Source organism: Bos grunniens, chromosome 28 (genome assembly GCF_055505025.1).
Source record: "Bos grunniens cultivar Pamir isolate PY7600 chromosome 28, Bosgru_T2T1.0, whole genome shotgun sequence".
Classification (NCBI taxonomy): domain Eukaryota; kingdom Metazoa; phylum Chordata; class Mammalia; order Artiodactyla; family Bovidae; genus Bos; species Bos grunniens.
This window is the reverse complement of record NC_141192.1, coordinates 13,330,304-13,349,639: the sequence shown is the minus strand read 5'-3', so window position 1 is coordinate 13,349,639 and position 19,336 is coordinate 13,330,304. Positions and strand designations below refer to the sequence as shown.

The 19,336-nt window shown below is 44.8% G+C and overlaps 1 protein-coding gene across 19 annotated transcripts in view; it reads right to left on the bottom strand.

The window, feature by feature from the left end:
* Positions 1-19,336, bottom strand: part of KCNMA1 (potassium calcium-activated channel subfamily M alpha 1) — a 779,939-nt gene that overhangs the window by 239,323 nt on the left and 521,280 nt on the right. For 18 of the 19 annotated variants that reach the window (XR_015156775.1, XR_015156776.1, XM_086381835.1 and 15 more), the window contains one exon: positions 18,328-18,419. Coding sequence is in view for 17 of the 19 variants with exons in the window: in XM_086381835.1 (XP_086237961.1) it covers positions 18,328-18,419 (92 nt within the window). In the remaining 2 variants the exon portion in view is untranslated. Of the gene's footprint in view, positions 1-18,135; positions 18,228-18,327; positions 18,420-19,336 lie in introns of all 19 variants that reach the window. The other variant, XM_086381842.1, reaches the window with a different exon arrangement.

The following is a 19,336-nucleotide window of genomic DNA, read 5'->3' as shown; positions in this document are numbered from 1 at the left end:
TGCTACACAAAATCCTATTAAAAGCCCAACCGCTTGGCCAAGTGGTTTTATGCATTTAACAATAAGTGACATTATGCTTGCGCTTAAACGCTGCATTATCAAGCCCCTTGCAGATTCATATCTCTCCCTTTCTGCCCACAAAGCGTCCTCCCGGGAGATTTACCGAATGAGTCTTGGTTTATGACATAGAGCTTATCAGGTAATGAGATAACAAATCTTGCTGAAACGATGATTTTGTGTGTAAGAAAGCGGACTTTTATCAGGGTGGCTAATGTGCGGCTTGACACGTTATGGGCTTTGCTGGCCATAAGCAGTAAAAAGGAAATTTTGCATTTTTCTGCCATAACTCCTCCGACAATGGGAGCATGTAACACTTTACAGTAAGTGAGCATCACTCAGGGCTAAATGTGGGATGGGACACCTATGGAATCTGAGATGGTGCCGCAGGCAGGCTGTGCATCCCCAGGCAGCTAGCTGCTTCCTTAGGGTGCCTGAGATTTCCACAAGAGACAAAGGAATTTACTTTTGGACAGGGGAGAAAAGCTAGGAAGGGATGAGGATGGAATGCTTTGCCTTTGTTTCAGGGTGCTCTGGACTTGTCTCCAGAAACAGTGGCTCCCCTTGAGGAGACGAGCCCATCTTCCAGGGCTACCGGAAGAACAGTCCTCACCCCCTGCACCCCGCCAGTATCTCTGGGCTCCTGGACCAATCTGACTTTGACACTGGGCTATACTGTGGCCATTTACATTCGCTATTTATGACGCTCAATCAGGAGTAAGCTCTTTGATACAAAAGTATCAAAGAGACTAACTGCGGAGATGAAATCTGCCAGCTTCTAGTAAAGAGACTGCAGCAAAAGGCTCACTAAGCCCAGATCCCTGTGCCCCTCATGTTGACAGCAACAGAGGCTGACTCCCTGGCTGGGCTGTGAGGCATGGGCAGGTGGTGAGCATGAAGCACAGTAATTTTGTGGGAGAAATTTAGAATGGCCAGGCCCCCTGCACTCCATAATTGCTCTGTGCACATTCCAGTAAGGCAGAGAGCTCATTGGCTGGAGGCGACTCCTAAGAGGAGGCAGTGATGATCACTTATGCGATGTTCCATTAGGTGCCATTACAAGAGCCTGCCCTTTCAGTGTAATTTGGTGCTTGACTAAGTATGTGAGAATAATGCAGTAAACTCATTGGTGAAAGGATAATGATGCAGAACAAAGAGTAAATCAATAATATGCACGATGCAGTTAATAATATCACCATTATGGACTGTTATTGTTACGGAGCTGCACTTAGTGATAGGGCAAGTGGAGGACCTTTTCGGGGGGGGGGGTGTCAATGGGCTTCCTCAGAAGAGATGTTTTAATATAACCACTTGACTCTCAAGCCAGTACCTGCTAGGTTAAGGGAGGTCCCCTGGCCACTGACCCAAATTTGATGTCCCCAAATGTGTATGAGTAACTCCCTTCTGAAATGCACAGTATGTCAGAAAACATGATGCAAATTGAACAACTGGATTATACACATTTTTGTCGGGTCATATCTTGAAAAAATGATTCTTGTGGCAAATGTGCATTTATATGGACAAAAGAGGCTGCAAATAAATGTGCATTTTCTGAATAAGATTTCTGATTTTGAATTTGCCAAGCCTGTTCAGAAACTGACCAAAAAAAAAAAAAACATCTCCCTCCTAATTTGACATCTCCACAAAAGACAACAGGGTGTTTGGGGGACAATTCTAATGCTTCTGCCTACAAACTTCCATGATTGAGAATGAGGCCAGAATGAATTCAATGTATGGGCACCTCTGCAGAACAGATAGGTGAGTGGGACTCTTCTTGATAGTAAGGCAGGTGTGATTCCCTGCTCTGCCACCAAGGATGTGTGTGATTCTGGGCAAGCTACTTATCCCCATTCGATAGATGAGGGGGCTGAGAGGTTAATACTACCCATCCAGCCTCCTGCACCAAGCACTGCAAAGCTCAAAGTTCTTTACCCGCATAAGCCTGGTTATCATTCAGAGCAGGACTCAAATCAATGATCAGTCCAGGGAAATGCCAGAACATTCATCCTTCCCTATCTTGTACGCAAAGAACTGAATGAACATCTGCCAGCATTCCTTCTTCCTCTTGTGAGATCATTCATCTCTAGGACAGATGTGTGAGAAGTGGAGGGGAAGGAGGTGAGTCCATCCTTTCACCCTTGAATCAAAGACTCAGGCAGCTGATTTATTCAGCCTTAGAAAGAGTCAGGGTTCTCTTAGTTGAAAATGTGCTGGGTACATATAAAATATATTCCAATGCAATCAATATTATCCCTTAAGCCTTTAATTAGCTTTCACTTCTCTTAAGAAGCAGACAAATGTTGGCAGGAGAGGGGAGAAAAAAAAAAGGATTGACTTTTCTCATTTGATGCTGGCCTATCCAATACCATTCTAGACAATTGAAAAAATATATATCTTTAAGCTATAGCATGATTTCTGAGGTGGAGAGCAGTCTTTATCAAAAAAGGAAGAAAAAAATCTCCCTTCAACATAATTGGTATTTTTGCTCAGGAAAAAAGCGAGATTGATTGAAAGCAGATTGCCTTTTTGCCCAAGAAGAGTTATTAGGTACATTATCATGGCAACCTTGGAGAACCCATATTGTTCCAATCTGTCCTCTATCTGAGTTGAAGATTTACGGCTTCCCCCTTTTGTGCCAATAATCATTTCCCTCCACTTTGTTTTCCATACAGTGGAAGTTATCAGGGAGCCCACATATTGAAAATGTTTGAATGCAGTTGGAACTGATGGGTGGGGTGAAGCTGCCTCTCTGACTCAGCACCTGCATTAGGAGGTCTGCTCCTCACCAGCCCGTAACTGAGGGAGTGAGTGCTAGGGGCCCTGTGGGAGTACAGGGAATGGACGGTGAACGGGGAAACATTCTTTTTCCAGCAATATTTTCAGGGTTCTTGAAAATTCCAGAGGCACTAGTTTGAAGAAGGCTGTTATTGTTGGGGAGAAGAGAAGCAAGAATGTCTCACATCTTCAGTGATGGAAAATATTGTGCGATTGAGAGCAGGGTGTGCCCTCCTTGGAAGCATACTGATGGTTGTTCACTGTGCTCAACTTGAAGAACGCCAAAAAGTTCCTCATCCAAAATGATCTCTGTCGGGTTCCTTGACACCTACAAATCTACCATGTGAGATTCATATGTTGATAGCCCTGTGTCAGCTCAGCTCAGACACTAAATAACTAAACAGTCTTGGGCAAGGTACCAATTCTGCATTTTACAACCATAAAGTCAGAGTCTCTGAGGGGTTGGAGCTAGTACCTGATTCATGAGGTTATCTTGAGGATTTATGTAAATAGACAGTACATATGAAGGGTCTACTAAAGAGTCTGGGCCATTGTAAGCATGATTAAATGGTAGGATTCATGTGATGTCTGTAAATCAGGATGTAATAGATATGGAGTGCTCTGTAGCTCCTGGAGTCTCATCTGATCCTCAAACAACCCCACATTCCTACTCTCTGCATCTTTCCAAATAACTCTCTGAACCTCAATTTCCTTAAGCCACATGCCTGACATCTCACCGAAGGTAAAGTCACTTGCCCAGGACATGATCTGGGTCTCTGACTCTAATTCTCACAAAGACAAAGGTGAAGACGTGGAGAGAGAGCAGAGGCTTGGGTATTTCAGCTTCTACTCCTTTACAACAGACAGGAATAGGTCAATGAGAGGTTCCCTCAGACGTACAGTGGAGGAGACACTGGAGGGTCCTCCCTGGGACAGGAGAGAGGCCCTCACTTAAAGCATCACCGCAGCCTGGTATCAATAGACACCAGCTGCATCTTGTCAGCCAGGCTGGCAAGCTCAAGACAGCAAAGGCTGAATGACCGCAGAAACTCAGAACCAAGTTGTTAATTGAAGGCACACAATTTGGCAAGCCAAAGGGCTGCAAGGTGACATAAACACCACCTTTACAGCATTATATACCATGCCCAGCCCAAGGATCCCACAAGAGAACAAAAAATCTAATAAAAGATTCACTGACAATAGAGAACATTCAGGAACATTGGCTGTGAAGGGCTCTAATGCTCTTCCCATCTGTGGCTCTGCATTCAAACTTTTCAAGACTTCCAGTAATCTTAATGATTGATGTCATTAAGGGCCTGGCCACTTGGTTTGTGAAGATGGCTAACAAGCCTACATCAAAAACCATTTCTGATGGAATGACCTCTTTGGTTTTTAAAGTTCTGTCAAGTCGTGTGAACAACTCTTTCTTGGGATAAACTAATTTTAGTGGCTTGGATTAAAAGACCCATCTCAGTCAGATACGTGAGGAAGCATCTTAAATGCCAAAATAGTAGCCAATGGCACTTTGTGGGAAGAAGTTACTCATCCAGTGTAAGAAAGCATGCCTGGTTTGGATCAGGGCTCCAGAAAGAGGGGATGGATTGAATTAGAATGGGCAACCCTAACATGTCATGGAGCAGGCTTGGCATCAAGGGTGGAGTGTGACTTAATCAGAGGAATGATGCTTGACTATTACAGGCTCTATCGTGAAAGTGCTAATTGCTTATTTCATGGGCACATCCTCATTCAATATTTCCCTCCCATTAAGACGCATCTCCACTTTCGGAATGAAATCCCACACAGTATCCTCAGTCTCACTCCTCTCTTCTTGGAGATGGGCCAAGCATGCTGGAATGCCCCAGTGGAGTTGGCAATTCAATTTAAGAACTCAATTCCACTGGCATCTTTCTGAATGGATCACTAAGGGGAACTGACTTATGGCAGAAGGCATAAGATGAGGACAGAAAAGGGTCTCCCAAAGGTTCCAGCGAATGAGGCATCCGGAGATCAAATGAGGTTGAGTGTAGCTCGATGAGAACCAATGTCTACACCTTTTGAAAGATTCAAGTAACGTTTCTTAAAGCCAGTGGCCTTTGAAAAAGAGATCTGCGGCGACGATAGGCTCTTTTCCACGTCCTCCGTGTATCTTAGCCTCAGGACAGCCCTTGGTGAATGTTTAGTCTGCTGTCTGCATTATTTCAATGTGGAAACCGAGGTCCAGAGCTCAGTGCAAGGTGAATGCCACAGGAAGGGCAGACCTATCCCCTTGGTTTGATATCTGCAATACCAAAGCAGCTGGTGCGCCTGAAAGGAGCCTGGGCTAGGACTCAGGAGTCAGGGGGACCTATGCTGTGTGACCTGGGGGCCAGTCACTAGAAAATGAAGAGACCCAGACTGTTGGGGCTGCACCCACTCAAGTGTTCCAGCTCTCTGCCCCTACTGTGTTCATACCAGCCTATCTGGTCTAGACGTCTGCCATAGCTTCCCAATGCAGTTCCCTGTTTACTAAACCCCCACTCTAAAAAAAATTTTTTTAAAAAGCTCTCAAGAGTGAGGACTGAGAATCTGACTGCATCACTTCCCACAAGGGCAGGGAGGTCTCAGATCTCTCTTCAGCTGAGCCTCGCTCCAGGAAGACAATGTAAAATGCACAGCTCTGGGCTGTTTATTTTTAAAGATACTATATCCATTTTTACTGGAACAAGTATAAAGAACTTAAAAAACCCATAGCTATCCTGTCACAATAAATCATACAGAGTAAATTGAAAATCCTATACAGCTTTCCCTGAATACATTGCGCTCACTTTGTCAAAGAGGCAGATGAAATGTGGCATATATTGATCTAGATGTCTCTGTAAAACTATAATATTTATATCAAATACATATGCTAGAATCTTTCCTGTCTCTCTGCTGAGCCTTCTAATCATGCTTGGCTCGTCCTCGCTCTCACCCCCAACACCTCCCACTACTGGAGACTGTGTCTGATGGGAATGAATTTTAAGAAGGACTTGTCAAGGGAATTCTGCAGCATTTTATCACATAGAAAGCAGGGCAGGGGTGATAAAAGACCCCACAAACCAGATCACACGGTGGTCAGCACCCAAAGTTCACGTTGTCCCTCCTACGTTGAACTGAAACCGTCAGGGGTCAACATAACTCTCTCCCCAAGACTGTCTCTTATGAGAGAGAGATTCAGGAAGATTCTGAGCTTTCCAGTGTGTCTCACTCGGTAGTGCTTCCCCTGACTCGGGGCATGTCCTTTACAGCAACTGTTACCCAGATTTCCCCTTAAGGCTCCTAATCCCATTGCCTGAAGGAAGAAGGCTAACCCTAGTCCTGCCTTCCCACTGCCTCTTATACTGGGAGCCCATCCCAAAGGAACTGCCTCCCAGTGGGGTGGTCATCTTCAGCAAACAGCTGCTAACTGCGGGCTACCCTGAGACCCAGCTCAGAACCCCTAAACCTTTGTGGGCTCTCAAGAACTAACTGTTGGTCAGTGGACTGGTTGGCGAAGTATGCTTGGCTTGGACACCCTATGTCATGGGAAGTGCAGAAGACATTTTCTAGTTAGTCCACTGCAAGACTGCAGGTCACTGGCTGATTCTGCCACCTCTGATCTATCACTGTGTCTCAACTTTGTAAGAAAACAGTGCATGCAAACAAGACAACAATGAAAACAAAACAGTTTTGAGTGTGTATAGAGCTCAGGATCCCATGGTTTTAACCATCGCCCATTAAAACAGATGAAAAAACAAAAGCAAGCCAACAACAACAAAAAACCCAAGGAGGTTCAGAGATAATGGTCTACCCAGGACCCACATCTAGCACTTTGCTGATCACAAAGAAAGGGAATATCTTCTCCCCACTAGTGAGGAAGAGAATAAAGTAATCATCTTATCCAGCTGTCAATAGAGCTGTTCTGGAGGAGAAGGCTGTTTGGCTGTTTCCCTAAATGGGGGCAGAAGGCTGAGCAAATAGATTCCAGCAGTGCACCAAAGGCACCTCTGTAAAGCAGAGCCCCAAGGTCAGAGGACAGACTACTGGCAGACCCAGCAGAGAACACTGGGATGCCCTGACCGGACCAGAACTTTCTGCACAGAGAGGGCACATCTCATCCTACACAGACAGTCAGGATCTAAAGCATCCAGAGAGATCTGTATCTGTATCTCCATTATCCCAAATCACAACTAGACCTCCACAATTGTAACAGGCATGGAAGAAAGTGAAAGTGACATCGCTCAGTCGTGTCCGACTCTTTGTGACCCCATGGACTGTAGCCCACCAGGCTCCTCCATCCATGGGATTTTCCAGGCAAGAGTACTGGAGTGGGTTGCCTTTTCCTTCTCCATGGGATCTTCCCAACCCAGGGATTGAACCCGGGTCTCCTGCATTGCAGACAGACGCTTTACCGGGAAAGCTGAGCTGCCAGGAAAGCTACCAGGCAAGACGAGTGGCCAACACCTTGCGTAGCTTGTTGCCAAAAAGGAACCTCAGCCCAAGCCTTGAAAATAAATACTAAGAACCTCAGAGCAGGAGATACTGACTTTGTTCCAGTCTAACATGCACCCTCCTTTCAACAGCACCTCATTTCTCGGGAAAAAGTAAAATAGTCTACATCTAAATTTTAAAATGACATCAAATGAGGGAGTTTAGGGTTTAGTAATTAATTTTTGATCTTTATTCACTGGATTTGGCTATAGAATGAAATTTGCAGTTACCTAAATGTATAGATATTTTTTAAAAAAAGATTTTTTGATGTGGACCATTTTTGAAGTCTTTATTGAATCTGTTACAATACTGCTTTTGTTTTATAGCTTTTTGGCTGCAAGGTATATGGAATCTTAGCTTCCCAAACAGGGACTGAAGCTGCACCCCTTGCACTGGTAGGTGGACTGCCAGCAAAGTCCCTAAATGTACAGATTCTTAAATTAGGTGCTAGGTTTGTTTTGGACACACAAACATTCACGCTTGTGTGCACACACACATTTTTTTTTTTTTTCACAATGTCTTCAAAGTACTTGCAAAGAAAAATGCAATGATCGGGACCATGGTGAGGTCCCAGTTCTCTGGTTGCCTGGAATGGCATTCATGATAAAATTAAGCATAAACCTAAACCTTGGACTGGGGAAAGGAAGGAGGGACACAGGGCTGAGGAGGGGAGATGCAGATAAGCCTGCTTCTGCTGCTTGCCCACATAATTAAGAAGCTGCCCCTCATCTGGAGCATAGGCTCTGTCCAATCTAGAGAACAACACCTCATTTTAAATTTGGGGAACCATTCCTCCCCAATCAAATACAGTTTTGGGACCTTCAACCATGGTTCCTGCCCGAGCTAGGACAAGCAGTGCTTTTCAGTCTTAAATGAAGTGACACTAAGTTCATGGTGGGAACTGACTGATCCTCATGGCGAAACCTTGTGAGCACTTTCTCTGAGTTTCTGCTTGCTGGATCCCAGCGCTGCTTCTCAGCCTCACCTCTGTCCTTTCTGGCATCTTCAGCTTTTGTCTGAATGCTGTAAGATACTTTAACCTTCCAAAAAAAAAAAAAAAAAAGCTTTTTCTGCTGAAGTCAGCAAGAATGAATTTCAGTTGCCTACAACCAAAGAACTTTAACTGTAGATTTGTTTGCCTTTAGTTTCTCACTGAATTCTCACAGTAACCCAGTATGCAGGGATTAGCACCACTATTTTGGTTTTATCTCTTTCTCCTTCCTTCATGGAAGAGGACTTATATAGCTTCTTAAGCAAGCAATTCTCTAATTGACCAAATCTCATAAATAACACTGGTTCTTCCCTGTGTCTCTCCACAACACCCTGCCCTTCTGCCTTTGTTTCATCCATTACTTCAGGCTTTGGTGGCCTTTGGGCATTTTTAAGTAAGCCATTCTTCCTTTGACCTGATTCTTCCAATTTTAGGTGGGTCTTTGCCTTAACAGAGAAATCCAGGCACTTGAACATCATTTTCCTCTATTCCAATCAAACCAGATCTGCCTGTTTCCACCTGATAACACTGCTTCTAACACAAGGCACCAAGAGAAGAGAAGATGAAAGAAGATCAGCTACACCCTCTGCGAATGAAGACAGAACAGAGGGAGAATGAGTACAAGCAAAGGGGCGGTTCTTAATTTTGCCTGGCAGAGGGGAAGTATGCTAGCTTTGACGTGCAAACTGACCCCACTGCCTTCTCAAATACCCCTGCATGCCTCGTGGCCCTAGAACACAAGCTTTTGGATATGGCCGTCCCATAACAACAATTAAGTTGACATATCCTGACACACCCTTGGGTGTGGCCTCATTCCTCAGCCACACCCAAGGGTGTTGCCCCTGCTAGCCATGTGCTGCTAGCCGTCCACTGTAAGTAGACCCAACACCCTGAGCCTCCATCATCTGCCCAACACACACTCACGTTCTGGGCGAAGTCCACAGGTTCCAGAGCCTGATAAGGCATAAGACACCACAGAGCGATGTTCACCAGATATGGAGAGGCCCAGAACTCAACGTGGCATTAGCAGCCCCTCTACTTCCTGAATGTCTCTGCGCCCCTCTTTTACAGGGTGCGTCATTAGATTTATAGGTTTTTAGGTCCACAAGTCATCTCTCTGTTACCTTTGCCCTAAACTACTCCAATGGAGACATCTACCAATGTGAATTATCTAATGCTTTTAGGAGCATTCCCTCTAAAAGGCTTGCAGTCTTCATGATTGCCTTATACCTTCATGATTTTATTGAACAAAATTCCTGCCGAAAGAGCATTTCACGGAGACAAGGCTCCTCTGTAATCTAGCTTCTACATAGCCGCCACTAGCTCTTGGGTGGTTCTGATTCATCAAAGTCTCAGGTAAGCCGCAGGGGAGCAAGAAGCATATCTTCTTGCTCATCCTTTAACCCACAGCACCTAGCACAGTGCCTGGAACATAATAGGGATCAAATAATTATTAGTTGAGCAAATATATTGGGATGGGAGCTTTCCTAAATCTGTTCTGTATACGAGCTAGCATTTGCCTCTGAGGTCAGTGGCTAGGGCCACAAAGCCTCTCACGAGATGGGCATACATCTATCTCTGAACATGTGTCCTTATTGATCAAGTATTGGAGGTGAGATAAGTTTGCTTTTACTGACAACTGGTATTCACATTTGAAGAAGCCCCTATGGTTTGGGGGGTTATGCAATACCAGTACCAGATGTGGGGATGCAAACCCTGAGAGGCACAGAATCAAGTTTCCATGAATTTCATGTTGTATCAGCTTCTAAATTTCTTTTATAATAAAAAGAGACACTGGACTTGGGCAGTTAGAAGGTTTCCTGGTTTATTTTCAGTGTGTGATGGCAGCAGTGGGATGAAACCCCAAATCTACTAGTAATCGTTTTGTACAACTCTTCGAAGACTGCTATCAGAATGAATGACATAGCGGAAAGAGAAAACACAGTGCGATGTAGTCTCGGAGGGCTGTGTTTGTCCTCTAGATTTAGAACCTGCCCAACAAGGATTCACCCAATCAAATGTGAGGTTAGGCAGAAAGAAGCTTCAGGGATTCTAATCGAAAAGTTATACTCAGAATTCTTTTTCTTTAATGGAAGAAAGAATACATGAGGGTGAAAGTCAAAGTCTGAATATGACTTTTTATTTTTTAAGGTACATAGTTCATCTCCCACCTACATGTCTATTCTTGTTTTCAGAACAATAGCTGGAACATTTTGACAAGTGTGTGGAAGGGAAGAGAGAAAAGCGGTGGTGGGGTAGAGGGGAGACAAGCTTTCATCCCATTAGTATTATCAGGAAATAGATTTAATATGCATCCAAGTCTCTCTAAATAGAGCTCCAAGTTTGAACAGGACTGAAGACGTGGCTTACAAGAATCCAAAGCAGATGCAAAGAAAGAAGTGCCCACATCCACACCCATAAAGACCCCTCTCATTGGAAAGGAATACCTGGCACTTTACATTACATGATACAGCATCGAATAACACTCGTTTTCAGTATCTGCCCCTTGGTACTAAATTTCAGAAGTAGTCAAGGGGTCCTTTTTTCAAAGTATTAGGACAATCTCATTTTTTTTTCCTTCCCCTCAAAGTTTAATGCTAATCAAAGCAGAATGCCTAATCAGTCCAACATGGCCTGTCAACTTGAATTATCTGTTTGTCTTCCTATTTACTGTATCTGTCTGTCTACAGTTCTTCATATCTCTGTGAAGATCAGTTATTGGGGCCTGTGTTTTCTTCTGACTAGAATGGCTACCAGATGATCCTTCCTGGTGATATGTTGATGATTTGCTAATTTATGGCTTTTAAAATCTAGGAATCTGAAAACACTGCTGAGAGTTTAGGCTGGGGACCACGTGGGCCCCATGACTAGAGGGCTGAACAGCTTACTTGTTGAGGGACTGAAGTTTGTATAAAAAGCAAAACAGCAGTCACATTTCAGCCAGAGGGATGTCTGTGATGCAGAAATCTTATAGACACCATCCCTCCTAGGAACAGCACCCCATTCACAGGCCGAGGAGGAGGGAGGGGGAATGTTGTCTGTGTTACACACGGACAGGAAGGAAAAGGACATGGGGCTCAACCCAAGACAACACCCTATGAGTTAACCCCACATCCTATTTCCAAGCACTGGGGTCAGACCATCTCAGAATGAGTAGAGGAGAAAGTATTATTGTAGGAACCAAGAAGGGAGGTTTACACAAGCTCTGAGTTTGAACTCCCCAACCACTTTGGCGGCCAAATAATGTAACGTATCGCTCAAGATAGATGTGGCGAATTTGGAGATTTTCATGAGCCTGTACAATGCATCTGGCATGTTGCAAGCGCTCAGAAAACAGACATAGATGAGATGAAGATGAAGGCAGGACTCACATTAGTTCTTTTCGGGGGCTGGAAACGGACAATGGGGGTAGATTAAGTGAGTCTTTATAAAGAAATAATCCCTGTCCTGGTGCAGCGGAACATTTAAGATCCCAATTCTTTTTTTAAGAAGCAGCGGAGAAAGTGGAATTTCATGTTGATACAAAAGAGCTGGGCAGGAGGGAATAGAATGTGGTCTCAGAGAAGAACGAAGGATGTGAGGGAGGTGAAGGGCTTACTTCTGATGAGAGGAAAGACACAAAATTAAATGACCTCATCATCAGGAAGTAGCATGGCCTGCCCTGGTAAGCCAGTGGACAGCACTACTGTAGGCGAAGGAGGGCCTGAAACACAAATGAGATTTTTAAAGACCTAGTCCCTTGGAGGTAGCACTAGAGACCCACAGTTGCAGGAGGGGTTCCCATAATCTTAATTTAAAAACCTGGAGTGTTAGCTCCCCTCTGTCTAGGCAGTAATGGAAGTTGTAGAGTAGGCTGTGACAGCCCTTTCTCTGAGGTGTCACCTCCCTAGACCACTTCATCCCTGTAAACCATCCCTGTTTTGCTCTAGAACAGAATCTTGGATCATTCTTGCTTGCGTTGCGTGTATTAAAATCTGTACTTGGCATTTCCTTTTATTCCTACCCTTGCCATTGCCTGTCACCTTCGGGACATGTAGCCTCCACGTGACAGATACCATGCACAGCTGCCCGGCATGTGGTCCTAAGAGAGGGTCACAGCCTGAGCAAGTGAACCAGTGGCGGTGGCAGCAAGAGTGGAGAGCGAGGCAGGCAACTCGCTGTGCCCTGTGTTCTTCATCCTTGCAATTCTGTTCTAAATCACTGAATGCTTTATAAAGTATGAGCACTGACATTGAAGGATGTAATAAAGTACTCTGCTTCATCTTTAAATGGAAAAGCATGATGAAGTCTTGACATTGTTGTTGTTCTTTAGTCATGTGGGACTCTTTGCAACCCTATGAACGATATAGCCCGCCAGGCTCCTCTGACCATGGGATTCTCCAGGCAAGAATACTGGAGTGGGGTGCCATGTCCCTCCTCCAAGGGATCTTCCCAACCGTAGGAACAAACCTGTGTCTCTTATATCTCCTGCATTGGCAGGCAGGTTCTTTACCACTAGCGCCACCTGGGAACCCCATGATAAAGTTGGCCAACCTCTATGGTATTAAGGCGGCTTCTTGCAACCCTGAGGCCACACCTAGGTTTGAAGGTAGAGCCCCCAAACTCCTTCCAGAAGGACACTGCCTCCTGAGGGTCGAGATTTTCACTCAAAGCTACGAAATAAACCCAGGGAACCCACCCAGGATTTTCCAAGATGGGCAACTGCTATTCTAGTTCTCACTGACAGTTAAGAAACCACAATTACAGAAGTGCCCTGAGTGTGCAGACCAGCTGGGGAAATGAAAGGCACAGGTAGATATGTTTGCCAGGGCAAAGAATGCTCTTCTTCAGATGACCATCAGGTAGGCTGTGCTCAGGAGAGAGTCCAAGTCTCGCAGATCACAACAATCCCACCACAGCTGGCCCCCTAGGAAATGATCTCCGCAAGAAGGACGGAACCAGGAAGCGGAGAACAGGTAGAAACCCACAAATCTTATTTTGGCCAATGATCTTTCTGTCCATCCTTAAGAGCCCCTCACTGTTAGACATGTTCAAGAGGTAAACACTTTTCCAATCTAACCAAATGAGAAAAACCAGGAAGAAATGGTTCTGTCCCCTCTCCACCTTTTTGTCCTTGACCCTAGGGCCAGGCTCCTTAGAGGCACTAGGTGAGTAGAAGGGAAAAGGGCCCAAAATGATGCTCAGGCCTTTACCTTCCTCATCATCTTATATGCAGTGTTCTGGCCCCACTGTGGGTAGAAGTGGAAGAAAAGTTACAGTGATGGGATCACTGAGTTTAGAGCAGAAAGGAGTCTCAAGAGGCGATCTAGAGAAGCAGCATGGCCCAGTGGAGCAGACTGCGCCTGGGTTCAGGCCCCAGACTAACCCTTTACTAGGGTTGTGATGTCAGGCGAGTCACTTGGAGATGACAGTGATACCTTCCTCACACGGCTGCCGTGGGGATGCAGAAGGACGGAAGCACCTATAGATATTACCATTGCCACAGAAGCCAATCACAAGACTTGGGTTCTATTGATTCATGCTCTCGTTTCCAGAAGTATCTGGCACTCCTCCACCTATATAAGGAGGTCTAAGAGAATCTATTGTACATTTCTGTTTCACAGACAGATTTCATGAACAGGAGTTAGAACCAGGTTCATCTGTGACACCTATTCCCCAGCTAGAAGGGGACACTGACTCCTCACCCAGCCAAGGATCTTCCTCCCAGTAAGTTACATTCAGTTCTTGGCCCCCTTTCCATATTCCTTGTCCTCAACTATCCATCCTTCTCTCTATGTCCTCCGAGTCTTCAGCTACCAGGAATCAGTAGAACAATCCAAACCCATCTAGCCTCCCATCTCCTAACCACTTGGGCCGGGGCTGCTTCGGTTTCAGGCCCCAGGAGCCCTATTATGGGAAGTTCAATGCCTGGATGGCTCCCCAGTCCAGCCGTCTCTGACAAGGGGGTTACCGCAGATGGATTCTTCTCTCTGGCTGATTATTTTCCATGGCCCTTGGCCATGTGACCTCAGACCATGATCTTGTCAGTTCTCATAAACTAACCAGCAGCGGGTTGAGTCACAAGCAGAGAGGAAACCTCTGGGGAAAACAGCATGAGCTGTGGGAGGAAGAAGAGCAAGCTGGGATCCCAAAGGCCATGGGAGCCTCACCCATCCACTCTACCACCTCTGAGAGGCTTTGAACTTACAGGAAGGGAAAGAAGTGGAGACAGTGGCCTCGAGGCAGGCTGGGCTACAAGAGGGCTACTTTTCTGAATAAGATCTAAGGTCTCAGCCCAAAGAGACTAATTGTTCCCAAGACCTCAACTCGAGAGACTGCCTGACAAGATACTGGTTAGACCTTTGGTTATTGACCAAGTCCCTATCTTAGGGACTACATCATAATGGATAAACTAGAGAATGACTCTCTTTCTCACACACACACTCACACTCACTCACACACACACACACCCCTATCTCTACTATTGGCTCTGGGTGTCCTGTAGGAGGTCAGGCCAGGGATGTTGATAAGAATGTGAGCGTGAGCGACCGTGAGCCCTGGATGCTGTGTTGCTGGTGAGGATGTTCTGGGGACACTGCATGAACTGTATCTATTATGCCAACATCGATTAGAACTGAAAATGAGGTGCCACTGAAATGTTCATATTCTCCAAAACCCTGAAATTGGGTGTTGTGTGAACAAAACACCATGGTTCTCTACCCAAATTTTTTTGACTTTAAATAATCTTTGAATTTCCAATGCATGTGTCTCCATGGCTTTGGATCACGCGTTACCTTGAGTTCTCTGACAAGTTAATGCATTGTTAGAGAAGTTATATTCTGAGCAAAATGTGCACATGTAAACAAATCCCTTAACTATGTATACATTTAAGTTACTTTCTGGGCATCCATCTGATGAAATCTTAGGGAGAACCCATGGACATATGTCCGTGGGTACAGTGCATATATTTATGCACACACAAAAACACAGGGCGAAGCACACTATTTTAAGTATGAGTTCTATCTTTCAACAAAGTTTAGCTGCTTTTCTTTTGCAAACGCATTTAATTTTATCTGGAAACTTTTTGACGTTAGAAATAGAACAACTGTAGTTTCTCATTATGTTTGCTGCCAGAATCCATGCTTGGTTGCTCAACTAAAGACCTTATATTGCTAATTACTACCACATGCCCATATCCCAAGTGAAGGAAAACTTATTGATTCTGACAGCCCATTCTCTCAACACTGAATTCCAAATGAAAACTCAAATTTTGGCCAAACATAACATTTCATCAATCTTGTTCTACTGACTAGAAAAACAACATCAAACAAAGGGTGCTAATGGCCCTTTATTACCGTTCCTTTCCCAAGCTTACATTTTCTGATGAAAGATCTAAGTGACCAAAGGGCTTCTTTAAACTACTTAGTAATTAGCTTTTGAACCAGGAAACAATGCGTAAAGTAAAGCGAACAGTCCCAGTGCTGATGACAGAACCTATTTTCTGTCCGCGGGGTCGGGGGACCTCAGAGACCCAGAGGAACATTAAAGGCGAAGCGTGCATTTTCATAAAGGGAGAAGAGAAGAGAGAAAAAACCAGGGTAAAAGTAGCGATAAAAGATGATGGAGATGGAGCCAGAACAAAAGCTGCGGGAAGTCTGTGATCTGAAGCCTTCGACGCAGGGGTTTGAGCAGAGGTGCCAAGGCCAAGGGGCAACCGGATGGGACTGGAGTGGGTGAGCGACGAGGGTCTCAGGGCCTCATCTGGGTCACCCATCAGCAAAAGCCCCCCGCCAGCAGGCCCACCCACACTGGACTATGGCAGCTATTTCGGAGGGGAAAAAAAAATGTACCTGAGTGAGAGTCGGGAAATATTTTCAACACAGACATCAGGGCAATTGACTTTATTGACATCTTCAGGGGCGGTGAGGGAAGGGGAAGGCTGGCTGAGACAGTGGCCTGGGGAGGCCAGAAAGGCAGCCTGCGTGCCCCGGGCGCCTTCTGCTTTATGGTGACCTGTCCGCACCTTCAAGGCAAAACGAACCGAGAGGCTGTTTTCCTCTTGGCATGGAATAAATGACCAGTGGAAATCTCTGGACTTATTTGGCCTTTTGGATCTAACCAATGGCCCAGAAATCGGAACAGCTTGGTTCTCATCTCATCCAGGGCTGTTACGATAATAGGAGGAGGAGGGCTCCATCAGAGGGGAGGTGGGAGAATGGCTGCCTCCCCGGAAAAGACGCCAACTGGCCTCCTCTGTCCTCCGTGCCTTTGAAAGGAAACGGGTGTCCTGTGGGTAGTTCAAGAAAATGAGTCCTTTTCCCCACCTCCTCATTTTCTAAACAGAGGACTGGACACCTGAGCTCAGGATGCAGTGGGATCACTGATGGGAGAAGAGGTGGGCTCCTTCCAATGTGACTGTCAGGCAAGGAGGAGGTGGTGGATGGAAACGCGATGCTACTGCTTTCGTTTTTCTCTTAAAGAGCAAATAGGCTATTGAAGAGTTCATTTGAAAATGCATAATCATGGCTGATTGTGTTATTGTATAGCAGAAACCAACACAACACCGTAAAAATTAACAAATATGTATTTAAATTTAATCAAAAGCTGTGGCTCAGATGGTAAAGAATCTGTCTGCATTGCAGGAAACCTGGGTTTGATGCCTGGGTTAGGAAGACCCCCTGGAGAAGGGAATGGCAACCCACTCCAGTATTCTTGTCTAGAGAATTCTATGGACAGAGGAGCCTGGTGGGCTCCAGTCCATGGAGTAGCTAAGTCAGACATGCCTGAGTGAAATTTTTTAAATGTATGGGATAAGAACAAAACAAAAAAAAACCCTAATTCCATAATAGGAACTTCCATGACTGGGGAAGGGGCAAAGTGATAAAATTATTCTGTATCTTGGTCTGGGCGGTAGTTACTGGGTGTGTACAGAGGTACAAAATCCTTGAGCTGTACATAAAGATGTGTATATCTTACTGTATGGAAGATAAAATGAAAACCAAAACTCAAAAGCAAACCAAAGTCAATGCTCAGAAAAAGCTTTGAAAGAAAAACAGTACAGAATGGATGCTTCCACCCTGCCTCCCTCCAATCTTCTCCTTCGAGACAGAGCAGTCAAGGCCTTACATCTGCTTAGGAGTAAAACTTCCAGCTGACAACACTGCCACACACTGACTGTGATATCGACAAAGTGATGTGAGCACAAATCGAAACAGTCCCCGAGAAGAAAGCATTCATGTATGGAAAGCCAAACAAAAGATGCATCAGGAGCCCGCACAGTGCCCTGATATACTAGAAACATCTTTCTTGTCCAGAAGGAATTTCAACTGAGTAATGAGTCCCTTTGAGGACAAGCTTGGTGCCTCCTGGCTAAAGAGACCCGGTCTCCTGGTGACCAGCGTGCCAATGTGATCTTGATCTTGCCCTCCTTGGGACTTCCCTGCTGGAGTATGAGCCATGGTTTGGCTGCACAAAAACCCCATAAGATGGCACCTCTTTAGTCTTAGGGACCAGAATGTAATCAATCACCTAATTAATATAAAGAATGAATAAACTGGGCTTACACATTAGGGATCAGAATAGAAAATAAGAGTTCAGTAACACATGGACTCCTTCCAGGACAAACCTATTATGTCTCTTGGAAAGTGGGTGGGGAAGAGAGTTGTGGATGGGAACAGGTCTCAGTAGTTGGTCCTTGTGATAACTTGGAGGGGTCATTCTGACATCACTCCCCACACAGAATGTGGCCCTTCAGGTGGGGTGTAAGGGGGGCAGGATTCAGGTGTCACTGCCATAGGGGCTCTGAAAGTCACTCAACCACATCTCTTCTGATACAACTGACTTACTTTCTGCCTCCATGTTTGTTAAATGTCCCGCCGAATTTATTCCGATTCAGGATGAGAGCAGCAATTTCGGGCACGTAGCGGGCAAACATTGCCTACATGCATGAAACAAAGAAACAAGAGCCAAAAAAAAAAAATGGCATGCAGAGAGGATTCTACCGCAGTGGAGGCAGCAAAACCTCTTGGCATACTTACTTTCTTCCACTAACCGCACTATAGGAGCCCCCGTATTTCTTGCGGTTTCCTATTAACTCTATGATTTCAGGGACGTAGCTGGCAAACATGGCCTGAGGAGAAGATAGGAGACAGAAGAGAGACTAAAAAGACAGGCCAAAGAAAGGGGGTGACCTTTTCAGAAGGGGGAGGGGGGAAATACTAAGATCTGAAAACACAAAAGGACTAGAACTGCAAAGGTAACGTATTCATGGGCTGGATTGGATTTAAAAAAAAAAGAGCAAGCTTCTGAAGTTACATAGGACAAAAAACAAACATTAACCAACCTAGACAACTAAAAAAAAACCAAAAAAAATCAGTTAAGAAAAATGTAAAGGAGACAGGAATAAATAGACATTAGCTCTACTTCCTGAAGAGAAATAAGGGGAGGCATGCTAGAGAAATAACACACACACACACACACACACACACACACAATCAATCATTCATAAACTTACACACAATTTTAAGAGAAAACCTTTCTTTCTAATTAAAATTCAAATGAGAATCCATGCCTTTATGAGTGATTAAAGACAATAAACACCAAGAGAAGATTTAAAAATATACGAACTTCTCCATTAAAAAAAGAATCACTAAAAAGCACACAAGGTAAATTTAGGAAATCACATGGGAGGAAAGAATAGTGAGGAGAAACACAAATCTGCCATGTTTTGTCCAACAAACATTGTGCTTGTGGCTGGATAACGCGGTCCTGTGATCTGCAGGGACCTCACGGGTACCATAGGAACACTGAGCACATACACACCACACATACATTTACATACATTTCTCAAATGTATACGCCATATGCATACAAAACAGAGTGTGTATGCATGAGATAAATGCATGTGTGGTGTACATATATGAAAGCTGTGTGTGAGTTTAGGTTTACATTACACACAGCAAAAATCTAAACATCGAATGGGCTACTCTGAAAGACAAAATGCAGTCACCGCCAATGAGTGGCCAGAAATCCCCCTTGAAAAGTACA